We start from the raw sequence: 13,444 nt of genomic DNA, 5'->3' as shown, positions 1-13,444 counted from the left end.
TCTTTCTCTCATGAGCCTAGGTAAGACTTTTCTGTCTCTGGTTCAGGAGTGTCTTGATATTAGTAATGTGACAGGTGTACTCTCTTTCCTGAAGACGTCTGTGTATGGTGGTTCTTAATGCTCTGACTCCAGCCTCAGTCCACCTCTCGTAAAGCTCTCCAAAGCTCTTGACTCAACATTTCTTGACATTCCTGTCAAGGCTACGGTTATCCCTGTTGCTTGTGCACCTTTTCCTACCATACGTTACCTTCCAGTCAACTTTACATTAATCTGTTTTGATGCAGCACTCTGTGAACAGCCAGGCTTTTCAGCAATGACCTACTGTAATGTCGATAATCGGCTTCAGAACAACTGTCATGTCAACAGTCTTCCCAATGCTTGTGGTAGCTTTCTCTGAACTAGACTGAGAGATACACGGTTAGAAAAAGCAGAATTTATTCCTCTTAAAAAAATCTTCTCATGGTTCCAGTGTTACTTTTGTCTTAATTTTGATAAGTTTGAGAGTTTAAACGTGATGTATTAATCCCTCCGTCTGTGTCTCTCATCCCTCCAGCTGTCTACATGATGCAGTGCGACGAGCTCTCAGCGAGAGAGGAGTTCACCTACAGCCACATGCCCACGCTGGAGAGGGGCAGCGGGTCGCTGGGAAGGCGAGTGGACAGACGAATAGAGAGGGGGGAGCGGTTCAGGTCGGAGCGGGACAGCTACACAGTGGACGTCCGAGCCAGCGACCTGCAGCTGGCTCAGCCAGAGCCTCTGAGGCACCCCTGCTTTAGCTGCAGGGCCTGGCTCTACAGCGTCCTCATAGGGGTGAGAGGGGGGCGAGAGGCAGGGGGGGCACAGAGCTTCAAGGATTTTTATTAAGGTCAAACGTCAAATACAGATTTAAGAGGTTTGAGGGGTGTTTTCTTCTTTTTAAGAGAGGATCCCAATCGAGACATTTTGAGCAGGAAGATGACTAGAAATGTAGTTTTGTGTTTCCACGTGTAGATGAAATGAAGAACTAAATCAGGACACTTCATATGTTAATGTGGCATGTTTCAAAATATAAAATGAGTGTGTGGGTGCGTATGTGTGTGTCCTCAGGGCAGTCTGCTCATCACCTCTGGTTTCTCTCTGTACCTGGGGAACGTGTTTCCTGTTGCCATGGATTATCTGCGCTGTGCTGCAGGCTCAGTGAGTGACCCACACAGTCAAAGTCACAGTCATACACTCATCAGCCATCACATTATGACCACCTACCTTATAATACTATGTAGACCACTTCCCAATCAGCCCAGGTCTAAACAGATCTGACCTGATGAGAACTGGACTCTTTGAGACCTCTGAAGGTGTGCTATGATATCTGGCACCAGGACGTTAGCAGTAGATCCAGTAAGTCCTAGAGTTGTGAGGTGGAGCCTTCATGGATCAGATTTGGTGGTCCAGCTCATCCCACAGATGCTGGATTGGACTGGAGATCTCGGGAATCTGGTGACCAACTCAGCACCTTGAACTTCCTCCAGACCTTCTTCATTTAGGAGCACTGCCAGTAATTAAAACCCCATGGAAATATGCCACACGGGGCCCCACCACTTCAGCTAGTGCAAAATGTTTTGGGTGGCTGTCAGTCATAGGCCCCTGGAATCATCATAACTTTTCTCCTTATATGGAAACCCTATTTCCTTCACTCTGTGGTCCAGCTCTGATGCTCATATGTCCACTCTAGGAGCTTTCACTGGTGGACAGGGGGCAGCATGGACATCCCGACCCCGTCTGCAGCTTCACAGCCCCATGGACAACAAACTGATCATTGTGTATTCAGACTCCTTTCTATCAGAACCAGCATTCAATATTTCAGCAGTCTGAGCTCCAGGAGCTTTTCTGTTGGATCAGACCACACGGCCAGCCTTCACTCTCAACGAACATCAGTGAGCATTAGCAAGTCACGACCTTGTCCCCGGTTTTCATTCCCTGAGCCTCTTCTGGTAGGTCCTGACCCCTGCAGACAGGGATTACCACACAGGAACTGCAGTTTGGGAGATGCTCTGACCCGGTCGTCTAGCCATCACAGATTGGTTCTTGTCAAAGTGTCCACATCCTCACACTCGCCTATTTTTCTGCTTTGACCCATCAACCTCAAGACCGACATGTTCACCTGCTGCCTGATGGACCCCACCCACTAACAATTGACTCTGTATCCACTGGCAGGTGACACTACCCACTGACAGGTGACTCTGTAAAGAGACAATCAGTGTTTTTCACGTCACCTGTCAGAGGTCATAACGTCATGGCTGATTGTTACTCTCTCATTCATCAAAGGCATTAATACATTATTTAATTCAGCATCTTCTCATTAGATCAAACCAGGGGCTCATGTTGTTGTTGTTGTTCTCAGGGCTTCCCTGCAGCATTGGCCAGTTTTGCCATCGCCAAGAACAGACATGTTGCAGTGAGTAAACAACGAGTGCACTGAAGCCTAAGAGATAATCATGTCTGAATGCATTTTTAATTGGATTTACTTCAAGCGTGACACTAATCCAGCTCTTGTGTTTTCTTACTTCTTTTCAAGGTGTCAGATTTCCAGGTGCTCTACGTGTCCACGTTTGCGGTGACGACCACCTGCCTGGTTTGGTTTGGATGTAAACTGGTCCTGAACCCGTCTGCTGTCAACGTAAATCCATCAGAATGAGACATCTGTCCTTTGGTTTCACGTCAGCAGATCAGGTGTTCTTAAGAATAAAGCACTGTTCGTTCTTTCCCTCTCTCTCTCTCCGTCTGTTCAGATCAACTTTAACCTCATCCTGATGATTCTGCTGGAAGTGTTGATGGCGAGTACTGTCATCCTGTCAGCACGCTCTGCAGAGGACTGCTGCTGCCACAGGAAGGTGTGTGTGTGAGTGTGTTTGTGTGAGTGTGTGGTGTGATTGATTATTTTCATTCCCCTAACTGATGTCCCTCTCCTCTTTCTCTTCAGCTTTCTCTCATCCTAACTCCTCTCAATCTTTCCGTCCTTTAATTAGCCGGCGACATACGACAGACCCATGGTGATCAAACCTGCAGTGTTCCCCACTAGACTCCTGAAAGCGTACTCAGTGAGTGATTCTCACTCTTTTGCATAGAATACTTCTGTCTGTGAAATGCTGATCAGTCACTGAAGCGCATCTCTAACAGGTGATCGAAGTCATTGTTGGAATATCGGCTGTCTTTGGAGGAATCATCGCGCTCAACATGGACGCTCTGCTGCCCGGCCCCTACCTGTCCGTCACATTCTTCTGGATTCTTGTGGCTGTGAGTCCTTCCAGCTAAATCTTGTCATCCATACCGACTCATGATACAGCTCAGATTGACAGGATGCTGTTCATAACTGGCCTTATCTAACTGTGTCTGACCTTTAACCCTTTGCAGTGCTTCCCCAGTGCCATCGCCAGCCATGTGGTATCAGAATATCCAAACAAATTTCTGGTGAGTGCAAGAAAATCTGCAATCTCTGTAATCCAGTCCTCTAAACGAAAAGCACACTCACGTGGAGTTACAACAGGTAAGCCACTGTGCAAACTAAAATGTGATTGTTTCCTCTTATTAGAGGGAGGACCAGCTTTCCTCAGTGTCTTAAATGGTATCTTGTTGCAGGGTTGGCCCACATAAACAGAACTAGCTGCACAAACTGTTTCAGCACTGAGCCAGAGTGTGTGCTGCTCCAAGTTTCTGGGTTGTGTGCTCAAAATCAAGAACATTTGTCTTAAGTTCTAGCAGAAACAGTGTCCTTGTCACGATGGGGGAAAATGGGGGCAAATGAGGGGGGGGCAATGTGCAGAAAAATAACAATTTTAATAATAAAAGAAGTGAATGTCTAAGAAAGTAAATCCAAAAGAAAACACTGGAAATACAAGGAAACACTAGGACAAAAGAAATACAAGATGAACACGAGGAAGACTTACAATGATCCAACACAGGACAGGGGAAACACAGAAACTAAATAAACAGAGTAATCAACGCAGGTGTGGAGCACAGGACACAGGTGAAACTAATCAGGCTAATCAAAAAGGAGCGAAACACACAAGGGGAGGAAGTACACAAAAATTGAAACAGGGATCAAAAACTACAAAAGAAAACAGGAAACAGGACAGGACCAAGAAACACAAGAATATACACATAGGACTACGTCAAGAGACATGGATCACTAAACACAAGGAGGACATTTGATAACTTGTAACACAGAATATACACAGGAAGGATCCAAGGCATTAACACAAGGAAACATCCAAACCCAAACAAGATCAACCCCTGACAGTCCTTGCAAAATAGGAACAGGATAAATCTTATTTTGTATCAGGTAGGTAAGCCAAGGCATTAAAATCCTTTAGTTCTTAAAGTTACAGAAACAATAGAGCGGCCGTACAGCACGATCCAAGTATTAGTCCAGACTTGCAGTTTTCAGCATGCAGGTTGCAAGCTAGGAGAAGCTGAAATGTGTCGTTCAAAAGCACAGTGGTGTCATTATTTTCATCAAGTCAGCAGCAGGAAGCAAGAAGACACTACAGCTCAACTCTGCATGCAAAAGGGAACAAAATGGCCCGTGACTAAAAAAGAAAACATTACTTTCAGACTTAAATTGCATTATGAGTAATGTGTTAATGCAGACAGTGCTAACAAATACAGGACATTGGTAGGGAAACACTGTTTACTCACATTTGGCAGCTCCACACTGCTCACATCACACCATCATTTACATGAAACCTGCTGAATTTTGGGGATAAAAAAATAATGTATCAGACAATAGTGCTGATTGCGTGCTCACACACACAATAAGCACATTTTAGGTAGCATCAGAGGCTTATATCAACACTGGCATTCCTCTGATCAGGGATTGTTGCTGATTGATTTGTGGACACTGGTTTTTTTCATAAAACAGCTCAAAAGCCACCTCCCTAATTCTTTGTTTTAATGTCACTGAAGTATTTGTTCATCTATATTGATCAATCTTTTCCATTGAGGGTTTTTCTGCCAGGAGCGGCTTTAAATCAATTCCCTCAGTTTATATCCTGGACGTTAATTGTGTGCCTCTTGGGGAAGGATAATCTTTAATATTCACAACTTATTATCACAGTTACTCAAACTTTCTTAGATCTAAACCCTCTCTCTCTCCATTCTCACTGTTTTCACTCACTCTGTCGTCTCAGGTGGAGGTTCTTATTGCCATCAGCAGCGTGACGTCTCCGCTGCTCTTTTCAGCCTCTGGCTTCCTCTCTTGCAGTGTGATCAGCTTTATTGAAATTTTCCTGCATGAAGTGCCCACAGCCAAGGTGAGTGAAATGAAGCAGAAACCCAGCAGCAGCAGTATGCGATGTGCAGGTTTCTCTCGTAAGTGTTGCCTCTCTCACCCCGGAACAGATTCTAAAGGAAGTGTGAAATTGACTCGTTGAGAAAGCTCTCATAATCATGTCATTTCATCTATATGTGTTTGCGTGTGTGTGCGTGTGTGGGTGTGTGTTAACAGCAGTCCTACGACATCCTGCTGCTGATTCTGATGGTGCTGCTGCTGGTGCAGGCAGTTCTAACTTCAGCCACCGTGGTGCACTGTGCCTCGTACAAGAGTCTGCTCCGCATGGGGGCTCCAGAGAGTGAGGACTACATGCAGACACACTACTGTGAGGTAAGACAGGGTGAAAGCATGAGATGTTTTAAACTAGTCTGTCTCTCTGCTTCCAACACAAACATCAAAATATGTGCAGAATGAACCATTAAGGTCTGTTCAGGATGATAAACTCATTAGTGTAGCTCATGTTAATGGTATTTAAATCGCTGACACACATGCTACTTTTCCCCTTGCATGAGTTTTCACCCCCCTCTCTCTGTCTCTCCTTCCTCTCTCTGTTTTGCTCCCTCAGCAGCAGGCGGCCAATGGAGCGCTGCAGGACTTTGACAAAGACAGAGCCTGGAAGGCAGTTGTGGTCCAAATGGCCCAATGAACACTCATACAGTGCAGAGCTAAGTTTGATGAGAAGGGGAGAAGGAGAAAAGGATGGTTATTAAAAACTCAGTGAGCTGCAATAAAACCAGAACAATCCTGACACAGAACAAGAAAACAAAACACTTAATATGTAATCTACTGAAGCCCTAAGTGGATTCGTATCTGCAGTTTTAAAGCACAAAACAAACATGTTAACACAAGTGTTGTTGTTACTTTTCACTCAATACATTCCTCATTGAAATGCCAAGCGCCTATGTATAATAGCGAGCAAACTTGCGCTATCAATAATGCAAATGGGTGTTGGTCCTAACATGAGGTTCCATCAGGTACAAATGTGGTGAGTTGGTATCTTGAGAAAGCAGAAAGCGTCTGCCCCTTAGACCTAAAAAAAAAACCCATGATGTGGTTTCCTTATGTTTGGACAGTAAGATGAGCATGATTGAGTTCAACACGTACAGTCTTCTGCTTGTTACACATACAGAGATGTGCAGTCATGCTCCCACTCATAATGAAAATATCTGTGTTTCTTCTGATACAATGACATTGCGTATGGAGTATTGTCCCTCCCCTGTCTCCCTATAACATAGTCTCTGTACAGGACACCCTCATCGCTATCTCCTCACACACCTGCTTCACCTCAGCCCTGCACAGTCCAAAATCTGCAGCCTGAGACGCCACAAGATCTCCATCATGTATGCCCTCTTGAATACATGCAGACACAGACGCTCATAGACACTAAACGGATTGATGGGGTCCTCCACTAGAAAGTTTGGAACATCTAACACTGTATTCCTTGCATTCTAGTGAATGTCTTTGCAACAATTTGTGATGGGAATTTATTTTTGTAAAAGAAAAGAAAAGTAATTCATAAATAATTAATGAAAAAAAAAGCACTTTCTGCATGCAGCTCACAACTAAGCTTCATCTAATCCGTCATTATTAGGTTTGATCTGTTGTTAGGGCATTCAGGGGGCATTTTTGCTGCGTTTTTTCACACAAAGGGGTACCAGCGGGGGAGACTCCCCCTTCTGAGTACACCACTGGATTTTGTAGCTGACATGAAAGCAGGGAAGTTTGCATAGTTTCAAATGCTCAGGTGGTGACAGAAAAGCTGTCTGAGCAAAAAAATGTATGAAACTTCATGAACTGCTCTGATGGATCTGCTGCAGCTCTGAAGTATTTGTATATTTTCAGTAAGGCTGAGGAGAAAGTCAGATTAAGCATCCAAACACAAGCTTAACATAATGAAAATGAATAGAGCTTTTAAACAGAAAATCGTACTGAAGATACATTATTGATACCTTATTTGTTTTTTTGTCCAGGATTTCAAGGCCTAATCTCTAAAGATTGGATAGTGACATGCATTGTTGTGTCAGGATACAGCAATAAATCAGTTAAGGAAACATAATAAATATAGTATTACTGTGTTATAACAGAGCGGATAAAATGTGTGGATGCATGTCCACTTAGGGCTTTGTAGTATGTTGATGTAGAAGAAAGGGTATTAAGGAAAAGGGAGGGGAGAGAAGGAAGGAAATCTGAGAAAAAAAATATTTTATTTTAGTTTTCTAAGAAGATATTGCTTAAATAATGCGTCATGCACTTTTCTCTGACATCTGTTGTCTTTTTTTTTTATCCTTGTTGCCCATTTGCAGTAGAATAATGTGGTATAATTTGTTTTTTTTATATTCAGTGTTTAAGTACTGTATCAGTCATATGAATCAGTCTGTACAGTAAAATAAGGTCAGAGCAACTGAAACCATGTGTTTTGATATCTGAAATGTTTAACTCTGCTATTCATAGATTATGCCCAAACCCGAGTTCTTTCCGGTTTAATGGATGATGCACTTTCATCTGTATCATTACGTTTGTGCAGATGTATGAAACGATGCTGCAAAAACCCATCCAGAAGTTTTACCTCACTGAATGTTATTGTGCAGTTTTTTAAAATGTATGCATCCCTTCAGATACGATTTATAAAACAAGAATGTGAAAATATCCCAGACAACAAATGAATCATGTTTCAATCAATGTTTAACTTCTGCAGACTTTTCCCCCCATATCTCTAACAGTGACTTCCTCTAACTCTTGTACCTGTCAGTGTGTGCAGTAGTGGGACTCTGTGAACTTTAATGCAGTTACAGTAGAACTGATCCACCTTTGTAGATACAGTATGAAGAGTTTGTTGTGTGTATGTTTGTTACCTTCTGTAATTAAAGATGTTTGTTTATAATGTTTTAAGGTAGTTCTTGTAGCTTTATGTAGCACATTGATCAAAATGCAGATAGTGTATATATAAGATGACAAAGTTAACGGTAACAAAAGCACACCTGCATAGTGGAACTATTGTCCTATAAATACCAGATTATTGTTTAAGATATCAGACTGTGAGGTGTATACTACACATGCTTTCACACCTGGATCATTTGAAGTTGTTCTGAAAAAGGGGGTGTGTCTCTCCTTGGCCTGGATCATTCGGACAATCACACTGTGATGCAGAACAAACAAGCAAGTCGAGAGTGATCTCAGCACCCTTCCAATTGAACCCTGGAGTGGTTTATTGAATGCAAACACCTCTCTATGTCCTTCTCATCACTGGAGTGTCCACTTTCACCTAGCTGCTCTTGTCATTTGTGTTACACTGCCCTGCAGAGCGTTGAAAGCCCCTCTCCATTTAGAAAATGGTGCACTCCATTGATCTTATCAGGCATCAGAAGTTCCAAGGTGCCGGCCATCCAGAATGCCCTGGAAGTCAGAATTTCAACTCAGAAACTCTGAGAAACTTCAATCACCCCAAGCTTAAAATCCAAGATGGCTGCTTCCTGCATTAACTGTTAAAAGCTATACATTAGCAACTTAGTCTTTTGTGTAATACATTTGATCACACCAATAGTATTGTGCAAATACTATCTGTAGACATACTGTTTATGTGCAGACTATCACGTAGTGTGTTGTTATCCCCAACAACAGGAGCTAACATCTAAACAATCTGCAAGTCGTAACTCTAACGCGTTCAACCTCTATGTGACGTCATTCCCAGCTCTGACGTCCGACTTTCAGGTAAATGGGATGACATGATGACATATACAGGTCTGTGATGGTGTGAGCTTTGGCCCACTTCACAACAATGCAGTGTGCGCACAGAGAGCGCCAAGTGAAAAATACACGATCAAGAATGGATAATTTCATCAACTGAACAAAGCAAAGGAACAAAGCAAACGGGCCACAGGTGTGACAGCAGACTAAAGCTGTGCTGTAACACCCACACAGCTCTGCTCTCTTGTTAGGAAATGAGAAGGGTGTTCTAATAATTAGTGTACTCTAATTTACTTGTAACTTTGTGAACTGCCTTCACTTCCTTTCTTTGGTAATGAACTCTCTTTCCTTGGCTTCGTTCTGCGCCACAGAGCACATAAAACATCCTTTTTTTTTTAACAGTTATGTCCCTCTATTGTACATATAAAAATACACCTCACACAGCCTAAATAACAACACTGTAATATCAGTTAAAGCCATGTTCTGTTTGCAGTAAGTGTCCATTATGGTAGTGACAAAACGGAATATGGGACTAGGTACGGTGGCCCTGAAGTGCAAATCACAACGGAAAATCAGAAAACACAACGGCAAATCAGAAAACACAACAGCAAATCAGAAAACACAACAGCAAATCAAAAAACACAACGGCACCAGAAGAAGTAGGTACACTCAGTCATCTCCCCGGAGGGTACCTTCTTCTTCCAGTTTGGTTAATGCCGTTGTGTTTTCTGATTTGCCGTTGTGTTTTTTGAGTTGCCGTTGTGTTTTCTGATTTGCTGTAGTGTTTTCTGATATGCAGTTGTGATTTGCACTTTAAAGCCACCGTAACTAGGAGACAATAAAAGATGAAGTAAATAGACTTCTCATGTAGAAACGACCCACAGAAATACAAGAATAAATGCCAGCATGCACGAAGGAGCAGACTGGGAATGTGCGCAGGATCAAGAGTTGATTGTCTGATGCTAATAAAGCTGTTCTGATGTGAAGAAATAACTGTAACAACTCCCACCAGGTCGAATAGACAACGTCATGTAGATGTTTATTATTAGGTTAAGCTATGAGGTCATGGTTAGTGATGTCATTGTGCTGGTCTGCGTTATATTCAGAGGCACCTTTAAAAAAAATATTTTGTTTGTATGCATGCATGAGGGCAAATAAGGACACAAATCAGCAACAGCTCTGAGCACAGTGTAGATCTGTGCACTCCTTTGACTACGACCTCATTGATAATAATAGTTTTAATGGGTATGACTTATAACACCAAAAAAACATGGTTAACTTCATATTGGTACACTAAGGCACAGATTAATGGAAAACCAAATATAAGGGCACTGTTGTTATCTACAACACAGGCTGCTGCTTTCTTCTGCAGGCACAGGAGGCTGCATCACATCTCAGACATGAAGATCAGAGAGAGAGAGAGAGAGAGAGAGAGAGAGAGAGAGAGAGAGAGAGACCATATTAGGAGGCAGACTGAGCTGAGTGAGGTGCGGCTCTCCTAACCGGTGGGAACCGGCTTGAGGAGAACTGACTTGTGGCTCGCGCCTCCTCCGCGCGCTCTTACATCGCCTGGTGGTCACAAAAAGTCCAACACAGAACCTAAGACCGCCGGAGGCTACAAACAAACTAATAAACTGCAGTAAAACTGAGTCACCTCAGCAGGGATGGAGGGAAAATTAAAAGGTGTATAATGCAGGGCAACTTGGAAATGGCACTACTAATAAATGTGTCTTAATGAAGCCATTAATGCCTCTCCTTAATAAAACCATTTGTACAGCATCCCCTGAGAAGCTCTCTGGGGACATCTCTTCACACAGGCCGTGTTAATACGCCAGGGCTTCATTATCACCTGCAGAGGCTCTACTTCATATCAAACTGGAGTTTAAGGCTTACCTCCAACTGCTGCCCTCAGTTCAACTCACCCAAAATAAAGTGTTCGCCACACCCAGTGAATTTGAATGACAGACATGTTTTCCATTGCTTGTGCAGAGCCAATCCCACCAGCAGATGATGGGCAGGCTGAGTTAGCCTATCAGTTTGACAGTGGAAGTCTGTGTATAGTGCTGTTAGGTTGTAGGCTGAACCAACAGATGGATTAGTGTAGAGTTATCAGGACTGTGGTTCCTCAACTATTTGGCCAAATCTCAGTCCTTGAGAGGCAGTGTCCACGTACCTTCAGATGTGACTTACACTCAAAGACCGTTTTATCCGCAGATTTTAACACTGTTACATCTCACCAGCGTTCATGTAGGATAGGGTATCTGTCAAATTTCAATCTGAAACCTCTTTAAATAATAAGAGTGTCAAAGGATGCCAATTTCTGCAACAACACAGTTCATTTTCCGAATATCTGCGTGCCCCTGCGAAACTGCCTGCCCCTGCGAAACGCAATCCTGCGTTGATCCGTTGCAGCGCGCGGAGGAGAGCAGGAGCGAGGTGATGTGATGAGGAAGAGAATCTTAATGTGTTATCTCATCCCTTGTTTCTGAGGAAGAGGCAGGGCGGGGAGGGGAGAGGAGAAGAGGGTATAGGAGGGGAGGGAGTTGGGGGGGGTAAAGGCGGAACAAACCGGTGTGCTCAGATACATGCTGTAGCTGCTCGCCCGCACTGCAGATTAACCCTTACCGCTCCGGGAGAAGCAGCCAGACATGGTGAGTGAATTTTTATTATTTCTCCTCTGCATGCACATGTCTCGGGGGAGCTTGGATGTACCGGTGACTCTCCCTCGGGTGTGGACAGGTAGGGTAGACGGCTGTTGCAGGTACAGAGCATCTTAGAGACTCTCACACAGAGAGACACAGAAGCACACACACTTACACACTCAGACGCTATCCTCTTGATGTTTAGCAGCTGGCTATTCGGGAGCTATCCGCCGCTCAGGTGCTGAAACGTCTCGTCATCTGCAGCTCACTGCAATGTAATGTGTCAGCTGGGAGAGTGGTCCTCCTGGTGGCGGTTCTCCCGGACTCCTGCACCCCAGACCTGTCAGCAGAGAGCACCCGGGCTCAACAGGAGCCAAATGGGACCAAAAGATCTTCTCATCCTCATGAAATGCCCCTGCTGTGTTTCCAAAGGGACCAGCTGAGAGTGAAAAGTGATATCCGGGACACTTCTCGATTTTTTTCATTACAATATTTGTGTCAAACGGTTCTCTTTCTGCAAGATAATATTGTTCTGCAATAGTTCTCTGGTCAGATTTGTTCTCTGATTGTCTGAGAACAAGAGTCAGATCTAAAAGTTTTCCCCTCTTCAGTAAGCGTCTTATTTGCAATCAATGAGCAGGGATTATTTTCCTCTGTTGGAGTCCAGGAGCTCAGTTCCGTCTCTTTGTACCCGTCTGTTGTGGTCGAAGCCGGCGGGATGCTGTGGCAGCCAAAGACTGTGGGATTCCCTCTCTGAACACTGGTAGCAGAGCCGGGCTGAAGGGCATTATCTGTCGGACTGGAGCTGGGCCAGCAGCTCACAGACAGCAGTGCAGCCTCTCACTGAGCGTCTTAAATGTTGTCCTGCTCCTTTAAATTTTAACAATACAAAGTTTATTTCCCATCTTCTTTGAAACAGTGTGTAAGGATGAAAGTTACTCTGATGTCCCCTGGCTGTTTAATGTGTTCTGTGTGTTACGGTATCCCTTGAGGGACACCTCAGCTCCCTGTATGGTATCGACATCCGCATACACAGCCTTGAATAAGGTTCTCTGTTTATTTTTTCAAACATATCCCTTCTATGATCTTTCTCAATGCAGGAAATAAAGAGTGCACTCATCTTCCCTTGTGTTCATGAAACCACGGCGTCAATGTTCCCTCTCCGAAAATGTAGAGTATTCTTTGAAACTCTTGAGTGTGGGGCTTTGATTTTGAGGATTTCATTTATTAACTGTGTCTTTTAGTGAGAGAGAAAGTGGGAGGAGAAATGGAGGAGTAATAGAAAGAGGAAGAGAAAGTGGAAGGAGGAGCGGGTGAGGATCGTAGATGGTACGGGGTGATGTTCTTTTTCACCCCTCTCAAAGGACATTCACATAACCTTCATATGACATGAGCATGCAGAGATAATTCCACCCTGTACTACTTTATGTATGCAAACATGCACACATCCTCACCAACACACTGACACATGCACACACTCCGTCTATACATATCCTACCGATATTCAGGAGTGTGTCCACCTGACTCTCTGGAGTGAACACTCTGTTCCTCAGACCACCAGGAGTCCAGACATGGGCAGGGAGGGAATTTGGGAAAAGCTGAGTCAAAGAAGTGGTCGTTCGTTCTGGAAGGTGAACAGAACCTTTGTTAATGTGTCTGTTTTTGATGAGTTTTAGGTTAGCATACTCTCCAGAGAATAAAAGTGCCCTTTAGTGTCCTTGCTGGATCAAAGAAGAAAGCCCCGCTCAGGTCTAAACACTCTCACACACTCCGCTGGTCACAGAGAGGATTAGTCCTCTCAGGGACAGAGAGC

The 13,444-nt window shown here is 43.9% G+C and overlaps 1 protein-coding gene and 1 long non-coding RNA gene across 2 annotated transcripts; one reads left to right on the top strand and one right to left on the bottom strand.

Moving 5' to 3' along the window:
- The first annotated feature begins 564 nt into the window (after positions 1-564).
- Positions 565-8,190, top strand: mlc1 (modulator of VRAC current 1). The gene is made up of 11 exons (XM_034684865.1): positions 565-810; positions 1,087-1,176; positions 2,378-2,431; positions 2,552-2,653; positions 2,766-2,867; positions 3,003-3,074; positions 3,154-3,270; positions 3,388-3,444; positions 5,163-5,285; positions 5,480-5,635; positions 5,871-8,190. Exons 1-11 carry the CDS (start codon positions 565-567, stop codon positions 5,949-5,951), a joined length of 1,200 nt encoding a protein of 399 aa, XP_034540756.1. The 3' UTR covers positions 5,952-8,190.
- LOC117813831 lies at positions 3,878-5,559 on the bottom strand. The gene is made up of 3 exons (XR_004631467.1): positions 5,150-5,559; positions 4,672-4,722; positions 3,878-4,530 (listed from the first exon to the last, which is right to left on the bottom strand). It is a non-coding gene; the product is annotated as an uncharacterized LOC117813831 (long non-coding RNA).
- Positions 8,191-13,444: the final 5,254 nt, after the last annotated feature.

This window comes from Notolabrus celidotus, chromosome 6, assembly GCF_009762535.1.
Source record: "Notolabrus celidotus isolate fNotCel1 chromosome 6, fNotCel1.pri, whole genome shotgun sequence".
Classification (NCBI taxonomy): Eukaryota; Metazoa; Chordata; class Actinopteri; order Labriformes; family Labridae; genus Notolabrus; species Notolabrus celidotus.
This window is presented reverse-complemented; position numbering and strand designations above follow the sequence as displayed.